At 36.4% G+C, this 14,238-nt stretch overlaps 1 protein-coding gene across 24 annotated transcripts in view; it reads right to left on the bottom strand.

Moving 5' to 3' along the window:
• NRXN1 (neurexin 1) overlaps positions 1-14,238 on the bottom strand; it is a 1,176,176-nt gene that overhangs the window by 610,629 nt on the left and 551,309 nt on the right. For all 24 annotated transcript variants that reach the window (XM_037806663.1, XM_037806673.1, XM_037806657.1 and 21 more), the window contains 2 exons: positions 12,696-13,134; positions 2-385 (listed from right to left, as the gene is read on the bottom strand). In XM_037806663.1, the coding sequence (XP_037662591.1) occupies positions 2-385; positions 12,696-13,134 (823 nt within the window). The remainder of the gene's footprint in view (position 1; positions 386-12,695; positions 13,135-14,238) is intronic.

Here is a 14,238-nt window from a genome sequence, read left to right as displayed (position 1 = left end):
CCTCTCTCGCAGGACCTGCCAAGATAGCCTGTTCCAGAACAATCACAGACATATCTGTTCCACCCATCCCTGCACATGCCATTGTTTTTGCAAGGATTGCTAAGGCACGGTTTTGCTGTTTCCCTTGAGCAGGAGGGCTTCACTCCAGCAGTACTTTGAATTTCAGCCATTTGCCGGATATCTTTGCTCTGGCCATCAATGAACAAATCCCTGATGCAGCCCACATAGCCGTAGTTGAGCAGAGCCGTCCACACCTCGGTGGGGAAGACCAGGCCAGCTTTATTTTCTGGCAGGCCCCCCAGGTACAACTCATCATCCAGGTCCAGAATCTCACTTTCCCCGGGAGCTGTATAGGGGGTGCGCAGCGTGTTGACAGAAATGGTACCTGTTCCAAAGACAAGAGAATACATAGGTTTTACCAAATGCAATGTTTTCTAAATATCACCCTTTCTCTCTTCCATTTTAATCTGAATTCCCAAAGGACAGAAGTTTCTTATTTTTCTTTCTATTCCCAATGTCTAGGACTTACAAGTGGAAAACACAGAAATCTGTGGAATTAAGTAATTTTAGGAATAAGGCACACTGGAACTCATACAGCTCTGACTTTGAGACAGAAAACCAAAGTATACATCCAACAAAATATGTGTTTGCATTTGTTGCTCAGATGTGGCCCTCTCTCTCTCTAACTGAGCCATCTCGACAGGTGAACTCACTGCCCTCCCCCCTACGTAGGACCCGACCCCCAGGGGTGTAAATCTCCCTGGCAACGCAGAGTATGACTCCTGGGGATGAATGTGGACCCGGCATCGTGGGACTGAGAGTATCTTCTTGACCAAAAGGGGGATGCAAAATGAGACGAAATAGTTTCAGTGGCTGAGAGATTCCAAATGGAGTCGAGAGGTCACTCTGGTGGACATTCTTATGCACTATACAGATAACACCTCTTAGGCTTTAATGTATTGGAGTAGCTAGAAGTAAATACCTGAAGCTACCAAACTCCAACCCAGCAGTCTGGACTCCTGGAGACAATTATATAATAATGTAGATTACAAGGGGTGACAGTGTGATTGTGAAGACCTTGTGGATCACACCCCCTTTAGCTAGTGATGGATGAGTGGAGGAATGGGGATAAAAACTAAAGGACAAATGGGGTGGGATGGGGGGATGATTTGGGTGTTCTTTATTCACTTTTATTTTTTTTTCTTGTTCTGGTTCTTTCTGATGTAAGGAAAATGTTCAGAGATAGATTGTGGTGATGAACGCATAACTATGTTATTATACTGTGGACAGTGGATTGTATATCATGGATGATTGTATGGTGTGTGAATGTATTTCAATAAAACTGAATTTAATAAAAAAAAAAATATGTGTTTGCAGCCTCTAAGGGCTCAACCAAACTGCATATAAATAAGCAAATAAAAATAAAGAAATTGGCATTCTATATTGCTCTCTGGAAAAGAGTCAGACTTCCTTGCTTCGTTCTTGTTTTGAAAGCTAGTATACATCTTCAAAATAAGGAAAGGTTGTATGCCCCCATCTTTAACTGACTTGAATTCTTTGCTAGAATAGATTGGTTTGACAGAATACCTCTATTAAAACCTGGTTTCACCACTCCTTGCTGTATGTATTTATTGATTAACCTCTACGGTCTCAGTTTTCTCATCCATAAAGTAGGCATAATAATATGGCCTTGTAGGGTTACTGTGTTAAATCAAATAGTACAAGTAAAGTATCTTGATAAATGTTAGGTATTGTGGTTTAGTGAAAGAACCAACTCAAATCAGTTGTTTACTTTCTTTTTTCTTTTAACCAGTTACTTATCTAAATTGATGAGTTTTTTCCTTACTTCAAATGTAAAGGGGGGAAATTCTGTTGATTTATATATACAGGAACTTTGGCCCTAAACACAGGTTGAACAGGTAGACATTCACATGGGATTGCTTGAGGGTCACATAAAAATGTAGAATCCTTGAAAAGAAGGAAATAATGAAAGACAGAAGGCCAAATGCTGATCAATATTTCCATCCTATACTGTCAGATTACCCAATATTCCACCAATATTCCATCTCCAGAAAGATCTTTGTAAAAATGCAAATATGATTCCTGAAAAGCACATCACATTGACCCATTACCACAACATCTGGGATTCATTTTTCACGTCTAGCCCGTAAAGCAGAGTAGGAAGAGACCGACAACAGAAACAGTGTGATAAAGGCCTGGTGCTTTGGCTCTGACACAGAGCGTCAGGAGTTTGGGAGCAGACAGAGGGGCCTGAAGAGCAGAGGTGGCTCTGGGTGGGGGCAGAGACGGGACAATGAGCACGGCTGGCGGGTGAGTAGGACGATGCATTTTAGTTGCTTCTCAGAATACCTAGGAACTACGCAGGGGAAACCACGGCCTGTGATGAAGGTGAAAACACCCCCCTAACTACGAGCACACGCTGCTGGTTCCTGCATTGTGCCCAGGGGTACTCTGACTTCCATCAGAGGGGCACTCCTCAAGGTGGGCATCTAAACGGAATCTGCCTCACCAGTGAGCAAGGCTAGGAAGCCCCTGACAGAACCTGCTGGGCGGCCACATCCCTAGCATGCACTTGTCTCTCACAGGAAAAAAAGATGAAGCTCCTGAGGGAGGCAGACTCAAAGGTGTTGCTATCTGGGCCTTCCAGTGAAGGGAATGTAACGGGGATTTCTGGGGGAAGCAGTGAAAGAAAAAAGACAAAGTGCTCATTTTTACTACTCATATTTGTACAAGTGTCTAGAATAAAACTCTCATTTAGAAACACATAGGTATCATTCAATGCGCTAGCCTATACTTTAAATATAAATATTAAAAAAAAATATACTTTAAAATATGCTACTTAAAAAATATAAAAACGTCATTTGGGGGAAATGAAATATATAATATTGAGAGACAATGGTGACTCTTTTAAATAGAATGATTATTATATGTATTTTTAAAGCATTGTGTTGCATATAAAATACCATAAGAAGTAAGTTAACAGATGGTCCCTATTCTCTGCAGCAGCTAACGTAAACTAGACAATGGCGAGAAAGAATGAGATATTAATAACAAAGGCAAAAGTGAGCATTTAAACAAAACCACGTATACAAGAAAAGCAAAGGCTATGTGCAATGAACAGCTATTTATGTTTCTAAGACAAAAGAAGGCTTCCTAGAAGCAGCAGAATTTTTGAGGATTTGAAGAAATGATAATTTTAGTATTGAGAGAAAAGCTTAGGAGATGCAGAACTTAGCAAGTGAGCAATGAGAAAGTATTAAGAGAATGGGATATCTTTTTAAAATTTACCTAATTCTTTCTATATACTTTTTTATTCATGGAACAAGCTTGATTCAGCTTGGGGGTGGGGCACTGTGGGAAAAAAAACAAGTTTTTTATTCATGATGTTATAATTCTGACACTAAGAGAATGTTTGGAGGATTCCTGAGCTGAGGGAATTCAGTGGCTTGCAGAGCCCCTTGCTCTCTTCATCTCCTCCAAGTACTCTCACAGCTCAGTACAATGTGCCTGCACCCCCAGGGGACAAAACTGTTGACAGGTAATTTGAACAATCATCCATAGTCCAACAGTGAGAATGGAGTGACCAGGGTCTCTTGATCCTTATTTCTGGAGTGTTAGTGCCTGCCTTGAATAAAGTTGTGGTAAAGAATTTTAGACATGTTCTCTACGAATATGCTTGCTGACAGAGTCAGGGTAAGATATATGCTGGCCAGGATAAGTACATGCTATAACTTTATCATCAGACTAGACAAGTCACTTAGTAAGGCCATAATTGTCATATCACACACACACACACACACACACACACACACACAGTGAAATTTGAATATTAAGGTTCCCAAGTGCTCACTTCATTATAATTGCATTATAATGGCCGTGGTTAAAAAGAACACATCAACTGAATATTTAAACCTTGTTCACTGATAAAGACAATTTAGTACTTGTCACAGGTGCATAATAATTTTCCAAAGGTCTAGTACAATCATACATAAATAAACTTATAAGAGAAAACCAATAATTTAGGTATTGTATGGTGGCATCCTTCTACCTTTTCCCAGGAATCACAAAGACTTTCATGTTCTCTTTGGAATAGCTTAAAAGAAGTATATACTCTTTCCACTATATCTCTTTCCACTATAATTGCATTAGAAATTTCCGATAAATTAAATATTTTACACAAACATTATTATATTTGAGCTGTTAAAATGTGTGAATGGTAGTCATATGTGGGGACTTATTTCCAAAGCACCCTATTATGTTATTTTACTTTTTAAAGAAATGAGATTGCAGCTAAAAAATAAAGGTATTTGTGAACATATGACTTTTATAATTTTAATGTAAAAATCGTCTTACATTATATCAACAATTAAACTTTGTTTCTTCATGGCATATGCAAAAAGTAAAATAAATGTGATAACTAGACAGGTAATGTTTGTTTAATAATATTCATAAGCATACATAATACATTGATCTTTTAAAAGTAAAATTGCATGCAAATGGGGGGAAATAACTGTTAAAACAAGCTCTTTAAAATTACTAAAGAGGAAACCAACTTTACAATTTGGTCTGGTATTTATAACCTGCATATTTCCACTTCTTTGTCCCTCCATTTGTTCTTGGCTATTACATTGTCATATGATTAGCTTACAGGGTGAGAAGAAACACAGACTGAAGGTGAGATTTAAAATAATTAATTTGGATTCAAGTTTTAAATCATTTCACAATTTAAAATTAATGAGAAGTGACGGGGTAGAAAATAGTGCACTGTGATAGGAAATGCTTTTGCCTGGCGGGAGAAAACTGATTTTCTTTGTCTGATTGGTACTAGCTGGTGAGCTTAGTCAAGTAACAGATTCATCAGGCCTCAGTGTGATTCTTCTGCAAAATAAAGGAATAGACTAGATGGTCACTAAGCTTCCTTTTTGAATAATTTTTTTTGAAATTACTGCTTAAAATGATTTTTAATTAAATGTCGATTTTATTTATCCACAATCCTGCTCAAATTCTCATTGCAAAGGAGAATCCAATTTCACAGTTATAAATTTGCCTGTCAAATTGCTACTCTAGTAACAAATGCAAACTCAGTAAAAAGGCATAATATAAATGTTAAAAGCAGAATGCATGATACAAAATGTGAAAGCACAATTCTCATAAAATAGTAAAAAAAAAAAAAAAAAGGCACCAAAATATTAAGAATGGGGATTTGGTGGTAGTGGAGTTATTCTGTATATTTTTAAACAATGTCATATATTAAGTTGATAATAGGAAATGAAATAAACTTTATTTGAAAACAAAGCACAAATACAATTTTAATGTTCTGCTTATCTGTTTTCTGCTTACTTGGGTTCACCTGTGAGCTAGAAACTTGAAGAATTAAACTAATATATGAAGAAATAAATCTTCAAATAAAATTGTAAAAGATGGATAATATCTAACATTGGTAAAAGTGAAGGGAAAAGGGCACCTCATATACTATGGACAAAAGTATAAATTGAAATAGCCAGTTAAGAAAATAACTCATCATTATCTGCCAATATTAAAAATGCTCTTGCCCTTTGACCACCAATTCCGGTTCTTAGAATATATCTTACATAAATTCTGACAAATATGTAGAAAGATGTATAAAGTACATTCTTTATAAATTAATTTAAAACAGTGAAATTTAAAAGAAAGGTAAATGTTTCTTGATTGAGGAATGAATAAGTAAATGTTGGTATGTTCAAACCAAGGGATACTATGATGTTGCTACAAAGAATGGCACAGAAAAATCTCCTAGCAAATTTTTAAGCCATCCAATAATTGATAAAATATGATATTGTTTATGTAAAAAAGTCCTATACTTATTTTCAATTTGTAAATATATTTACAGGTATATTCATACATAGAAAAATCACTGGAAGTTTTTAACCACCAAATGATTTTTAGTAGTAATCTATGGAATGAAATTGGTGAGGGAAGTGTGTGGTAAAGGGAAATTTGTTATATTGCATACTTTTTGTATTGCTGGAAGCTTTTCACCAATAATGTGTTTATATTTTATACATAGGCCATGTATTACACACACCTATACAAACACTCACACATACACAGTCATACCAACATATATACACAAATGAATTTTCAAAAATATGATCATTCCCAATACTGGAAGGTTGTAAATATCACTCAAGTAAAATATTCTGCAGCAATTAAAATATTTTATTTGCAGATGACCCACAGGTTTCACTCAGTGCTCCACACTGAGGGTCACTGGGGCTGGGTGTGGACCAGTCACTACTATCTCCTGAAGGGGCAACTGATACCATAGTCTCAGGGTCTGCCACTTCTCTGGGCAGCCCCAGAAAAGACATCAAGTAGATTTACAGAGGAAAGTTCCATCTCCTAGGGTTCGACTGATATTTACCAAGCCCCACAAGACCAATGCATAAATAATAAGAATGCCAAATTATGAATTCCCTAAGAGATTAACTATCACAGGACAAGAAATACTTCCCATGTAGCTCTGCCAAAACTGGGGCTAAGCTATCATTTCAATGTTTATTTATTCATCTATGATGGGAAATACAATTGTCACAGGAAACAGAAAATTCCTATCTACATTATTGGTACATTTTTCCCCGTCCTACAATCAGACTTAAACTGGGAGCTAAATCTTAATCAGAAGATTGTTTGGGGAAGTTGGATTCAGAAAAAGGAAACTATGTGAGATAAAGAAGTATGTGGTACCCTTGGCCTAGGGTGGCCTGACACACTCATCTCAATTAAGATGACCTGCCTCCGATTCCACAGTGGGATGAAGCAGTCGAGTCCTCCAGGCGGTGCTTAAATGGGCAGTGCCAACACTTGCCTCTGTGACTTTCTTTTCTTCAGCATTGTTAATGCATCTGAGCCCTACAAGCCTGGGTAGGTGCCTCTGCCTACCTCGTTCTGATTCTCCGGTGCTGGTTTCATAACTTCCAGAGAACAAATTTTGTTCCTCATACAGTTTTGTGCAAAAAATGTTTATGACATCATATGACATAGCCTAAAGAATTGTATTTATACTGCAGTTGTAATTAAATATGTGCACATGTTAAAAGAGAGTGGGAGAAAATGTGCAAGAATAAAAATGCTTTGAGTGGGGAAGAACACAGCAAATGACCTTTACCTTTTCAAACATATTCAGAATAAACAAATATAAACATTACTTTAGTAAAAGGTAATATAACAATTGTTTTTTTTTTTTTTTTTCCAGAACTGACCTCATCTGGTCATCAAGATTTTCAAACAATTTGTAAATTACTGACGTGGTATTTTGGTCATCCCACTGGTGGGTGGTGGTTTATGAACATGGATACAAAAGAAAGTATTATTAATTGACTGAAAATATTCTTGATGTATGCAACAGCCCACCAGGCAGAAGAATGGGAGGAATATTTATTATCAGAAGGCAAGTTCAAATCAAAACCTAAACAGAGAAATCGTCTAATGGTTGTTCAAGTAGAAATGTCTAAGTGTGGTGATTCATGAATGGTATATACAGAAATCAGTGCTGGTAATAGATAGCTAGAAAGTACTGTTCACATCAAACAGCGATTACTATAAACCTCTAATTACGTGCTCTGGGGAGACCCTTGTGCCTTTCCCACCGTAATTTCTAGTTCTTAAACTGGAACTCTATGACTTCAATTCAAATCTCAATGGCTTCTTAGCTGTTAAATGCAGGCTTACCCATGAATAACTGCTGATACAATCTGCTGTATCCTGCTGTACATAACCAGAATTTGACAAGAATAATGAGTTTTCTCTTTGATTTCAATGTGTAATGATAGTTTGCCAGAAAAAAAAAAAAAAAAAAAGACTGGCAGTTGGCTATAAAAATCCTTGAGAGGATACTCTTGACTAATTGACTAAACCAAAGAATTTAACACAAATTAAACAGTAACCATGCCCCAGGAAAAGAGTGTTTAACCTCATCTTAATTGCAGCATAATTCACACTTTAGCTAAATACCTGGGCAGCTGCTTTGTGTTGGAGTTAGAGTAAAAAGGGGAAGCCTGGAAAAGGAGGTGGAGTAGATAAGGAAATGCTCAGCTGTATGTCCTGCAAAAGTTTGCAGAGTAATGAGCCTTTTCAGTCATATTTATTAAATCAGAAATTTATGAGTTTTAGTCTATTAGTAGCAAAGCTATCCATGGAGAACATCCACTATTTGCAGAATTAAGTCATCCACTCTGAGCCAGTAAATCGTGCCTGCTCTTTGTACGGCTCCTCCTTTGCCAGCTGGTCCTGAAAATCCTATCATGGTTCAGCCCACTTGGCTTCCCATGTCACTGTGTCACAGACTAAGCAGGTAATGAAAGAAACCATATTGTATGTAGAGAACAACTGTGGCCCAACAGTATTCAGTCCAAGTACTTCTTTCCTACATGTCAGAATGGAAGAAGGGACATAGGTTAGAAATGACCCAATAAAATTAATTTTACCAAAAATGAAGAAGCTCTAGAAAAGTATGCAGATGAAGGCAATACTTCTCATCAAACAAGGGACTCATATACCCACCTCTTAGTGAATAAAGTTCTGAAGGGTAAACCACCAGAAAGATGGGTGCCAGTAGGCTGCCTATCGTGACACTCAGAAAGGAGTGAACGCTTTTGCTCTTAAAGGATTTGCCTTCTTCCTATATGTTTGCTAAATGATGGAGGGATCCCATGAACAAGCAGGAATAAAAGTCCTGTTTTCATAAAAGGTTGCCATTTTTGTACCAGGCTTACCACTGTTCTCTAACATCATTTAACTTTCACAAGGCATTATTTTAGGCATCTGGTCTTGGAGGATGGAATTGTATTCGTAAAAGGAGGACAGCATCTGTTACCCTATATCGCATAAATCGCTTACAGGAGCTAATGTAATTCCTTTAAAATGCTGCATTTACAATGAAAAGAGTGCTATAGTTCTTCAAATGTAAAGATGATGCTACCATTTTAAGAATATTAGGGGTGGGTTGGCATTGAGACATTTGTAGGTTTTTATTCATTTATTTGTTCTTATAAAGAACATTATTGAGTATCTGCTCTACATAAGAAAATACCAGGAATTGTGGATATAAAAATAAATAAGATATCCCCTCTCCTGTATGGTTTCCTTTTATACTGGGGAATATTAAAAATTCTGTTGTGTCCTCCAAATATGATTTTAACTCTATCTCTGATCAAGATAACCTGTAGTTATTGGCATCAAATTAATGGCTTTGGTCTTATTATATTCCTACTAATTTAAGTATATTCAATCAATATGATCATCAGTAATAGAGAAAATATGACTTATTAAATGCTTTTAAATATTCAGCTAAGGATTTTCCCAGACAAATCAATAGATATGACCTTCATCTTCCATGTGTCAGAAAGCAGCTCGCATTGCTATGTTGTCATGGCAGTGTTTTCCTACATTATATCAAAAATCGTTTTCATATAGTCTCTGATTATAACTGATATGAAAAATGGGTAAAATGAATTAGTTCTTGAAATCCCATGTTTTTTAGCTCTAATTGACCTATGAATCTTAGTATTTCATCAGCCTAAATCAGAAATACTCATTTAAGTGAAATAAAAGCTATTTAGCCATTCATTCAATTTTTAAAAGGCTGCTCTATACCAAACCAACTCAGTGTGCAAATATAGAACTTAATTAAAATACTATATATAAAATATTAGCAGCTATTAAAATTGCATTAAAATTCCTTGAGCTAGGCCAACATCATATAAGCCCTCCTTTTTCACATTCTATAAAGGGCAGAACTCGGGTTAGTCATTGAGTTTGGTTTTTATATTGTTTTGTTCCAATTCACTAATTTGAAATTTTAATCACATACAAAGGCTCTACCATTAAAATACCACCTAACACAGTAACTTAATCTTCTATTGGATTCCAACAAAAATCTCATGTTTTTTTGTTTATTTGTTTCCCTAAATACAAATAACTCTCCAAAGTAGGTTACTCTTCTCCCCACCCAGAATTGTGCTTTATAAATTGAAGTAGATATTCTCTGCTTTTGACCTTCTCCAATGAGGATTTAAATAGAGCAGTTAAGAAACTAAAGGTAATCTGGATGAATTAATGAACTTAAACAGGAAAGGTAAGTTTTATTCTGCTTGAGAATTACGAGTATTTATCTGATCCTTATTTTAACAGGCCATCCAAGGACTTTGGAAAATGAATTAGACTGCATCACTACTTTCTCCTTTATAATAAGGGACCCCATTGAAAAACTCCAATTAATATTGTTCTCTCTGTGTACGTGTATGTATGTATGCATGTCTACACAAACACATACACATGCTTAGCAATATATACACACAATATATATACACAGACACAGAAACACACATACATATATATTTAAAATATAGACACATAATTTCACATAGCAAAAAGACTGGAAAGTAATATCCAGATATAAATCATCATTATGAAATGGATAATGGATTGTTTTATTTTCTTCTTTATACTCCTCTTTTATTTAATAAAATTTGACCAGAACATGTATTTATTTCAAATAGTTTCATATACTGTTTTCTAATACCTCATTTCTAGGTGAGTGAAATCAAACTGATAGGAAGTTTGCTATTTTTTGTCCCTCTGAACTTCCAAAAGATGCCAAGTTAATCTGATCTTTTACGTTATCATTTTGAAATTTCACTTAAAATATTCTTGAAAATCATTTTCACAATTATTTTCTAGATACAGCTTAAATTTATACCCTCTGTAGGTTAATATTGCCAAGCACAAAAATAGCCCATGCCCCCTTCAACTTCTAAATTTTTCTATTTGAAAGTTCTGTAGCAAATTAAGTGCTAACTCTGCCAGAGGTGGGCTGGGGGAAGCCAAAGGGAGGCACTCTATCGCTATATTCCTGCATTCCCATCAATGCAGTTTTCTTAGCTTAAATGGGAAAAACAAAGCAGAATGCAACTCCTTATGGAACCAGTGTAATACAGAAAGAAGGAAAAATCCTATTGTTGTCTACTCTCAATCAGCTAATATAAATATCACAGACTGTACAAAATGGTAACTCATCTATGGGGGGCTTCTGTATGCAAATAAGAGTTCTTAGAAAGATGAAGTTTCCAGAGAGGGATGAATCAGAAATGCAGTCTCTGAGATACCTGGGGATCAGAGCAGTGGGTTCTGACCTTCCTTTATATTCACCCTCACCACCAGCCCCGACTCAGTTTTCATACATTTCATCTCTTTATTTGATTGGATGAAAAAATATTCCTGGGAAGGCAAACACAGTTGTTTTGATGGAAAAACAGAAAAATGAGACATGGATAATAGGGAATGAGGAAACAGCTGCACTGCAGAGAAGTAAACAAGACACTGGGAAGCCTGTGCTAGGCGGGTGTGGGAGGGAGAGCTGGGTCCCGGACTCCAACATGGTTGTTCTTCAGTGGGCCGATAATCACAAAGGATCAGATCTGAAAGAAGCCCTAAGGGTCACCTGGTCTTGTGGCTCCCAAATTTAGCTGATCATCAGAGCCACCTGGACAGCTTTGTAAAAATATAAAATCCTAGACCTCAGCGTTACTGATTCCACCTTATCAGGTCTAGATGGGTCTTTCACAATCGCTATTTTACAGATGAAGAAACTGAGACCCAGAGAATATGCTATGGCCAAGCTTACACTGTCATTTAGTGGGAAAATCCAGTGTGGAAAGAACAGTATTTAAGCAGATGAAAGAGTGGTGAGGGGGCCGAGGAGAGTGGCTAGGTTTAAATTCAGTTCTCTCATATGATAAGAAGGTAATCTGATTTGTAAATGAGGGGGACAATCAGAGCATGGGAGTACTGAGTGAAGAAAGTAAAATAAATATTAGGTAGCTATTAACCTAAAACAGACTGCTCTGTTCTCTCTTTCCCTTTCAGGGCCCCCACAAATGCTATTTTTTTTTTTCTGCCTCGATGATTCTTTCCCCCAAAAGGTAATGCTAGTTAACCCATAGCCACCAAATTTCAGCAAAAATATTTTCAGGAAAGCCTTTCCTGCTACCACCACCACCCTACCCCCACCCCCACCCCACCCACAGAATAAACTGCAATAAAAGGAAGCCAGAGAAAGGAATCCCTGCTAGTGGAATTCCATGCATTTTTCATCAGAAAAGGGAAACTATATGGAAGACAGCAGAGCTTTGCCAGTGTCCTTGAAGTGCTTCTGTATTAATTAAAGTGTTTTCCAAGCCATAAATTGACCCTGGATAAAAAGTGTGCTGTATTAAAGTAAGGACATTATGTGTTGATTTTTCTACTTCTTTTTCATATTTTACATATGTCACCTCCAGCACCTCCAAACATGATAAAAGACATAATTGATAATTGGGAATACAAGAACACTGAATTCTGTCATTTCTGAATTCAAGATAATATTTCTTGCAAGATTTGGCACGTGATTGTCTGATAAATGTTCATTTAACAAGATATTCTGGAAGCCATTTGAGTATTTAGGGTTTGATATCCAACCATGATGATTAATTAGCTTCTTCTGATTTTTCACATGATGTGAAACAGAAATAATAACAATTTCCTTTACACTAAAGTCAGAAATGCAGGAAATCTTTAATATGTCTTGATTGGATTTCCTTAGAAATGTGGGATAGGTTATCTTAGGAGATAAACAGTATAGAAAAATGATAAATTACCTGATCGTCCATCTCTCTGGAAGTCCACATGATACCATTCTCCATCATTCACCTTCTTCTGCAGGGCTTTTATTTTTATAGTACCTGATCCCATGTCCAGTAGGAGGTAGAGGTGACCGTCCAGCATCTCAATAGCAAAGAAGTCAACTTTTATCATCTGTGGATGCTTGGCATCTTTCTGGTGCCTGGGCTTGCCATGGCTAAATAAGATGAGGCCGTTTGGCTCCGTTGTGCGGAAATCAAATGATATGGAGCCCGTTTTCTTTGCATTCCACTTGGGCAAAGAGATGAAAGACTCTGGGGTTTCAAAGGTGATTGGGTCCAAAGTTGCAACATTTTCACATTTAAATGCCACCACTCCATGGATCTTCATCTTAGGGTCTCCTTGCTTGGCAAGTCGAGATAATTCCAACCTTACATCATTATTTTTATATACAACCTGTGGGCAGAAGACAGCAGTGAGAAAGTAGGCTTCACATTTTAATATGTGAAACTTGTCATCACTTCATGTGATTTGCAAGTAAGTCATGAAAAAGGCTGCAATATTTAGTTCAGTTTGGTCTACAAAGACAGCATTTTCAGCCAAACAAAGTTCAAGTATCAATTCATTGAACAGTAAGCACACCAATTTTACTTCATCCAAATAATGTGTGCATACACACACAAGCTGCCCATAGCTATTCAAATAATTTGAATAAATCTGTGTACAGGTTTTATTATGGCTTCTAAATTAGAATGTGTAGGCATGAACTCATAAAAGCCATTTTGCTTTTGTTAGTTGGCTGTTATACTTTGTTTATTAAATATAAGTACTGAGGTTTTTCAATTTTTCCGCCACTAAAATTTTTGAATTCAGATATTTTTTATGTGCTACTCTTAAAATATAGCTCTTCTAGACTATTTATAGCCACAGGGCATATTAATTTTGTAACATAATCACAACCACCACAATTTGAGATAGAAAACAGCCTGAATTCTCTCAGAAAATTCATAAAACACAACTACCATGCAAAAGTTCTTTCTTGCTCTGCCCTGTTTGAGTAACTATTCAAATAATGTCAAATAATTCTAGAATGTGGTGTTTGAACTGTCAACCTGTGTTAGTGGTGTCTCATTTCACTTCTAATTTGCACAAATGCTGAGCAAAGTTTGTACTTTACTCTCATTATCCAAGACACTTCCTCTAAAACTGGCTGGGTGGTTCTGATAGCTTGTTGATGGCTCTAGGGCTTTTTGAACTCCAAGTAATACATTGGGTAAATCCACTGACAGGGCTCACAGTATTTTGCATCTACTATAACATCAAGTTAATAAATTCATATGCATTTTTGACTAAGGATAAAGAGAGAATCATAACTTTTCTCTACAAAATGCAAGCCATGGATAGTCACAATTCTAAAAGATATAGGTCATAGATACTTAAGGATGAATTAGTTATCTATTGCTCAGATAATTGTTGTTAAGAAGAGAATCAACATTTCACAGCAGCCAACATTGTCAGTTTCTAAATTATTTATCTGCATATAAAAATATATGTATCCAA

The sequence above is a fragment of the Choloepus didactylus genome, chromosome 17 (assembly GCF_015220235.1).
Source record: "Choloepus didactylus isolate mChoDid1 chromosome 17, mChoDid1.pri, whole genome shotgun sequence".
NCBI lineage: Eukaryota > Metazoa > Chordata > Mammalia > Pilosa > Megalonychidae > Choloepus > Choloepus didactylus.
Note: the sequence above shows the minus strand (reverse complement) of the source record. Positions and strands in the feature narration are given on the sequence as shown.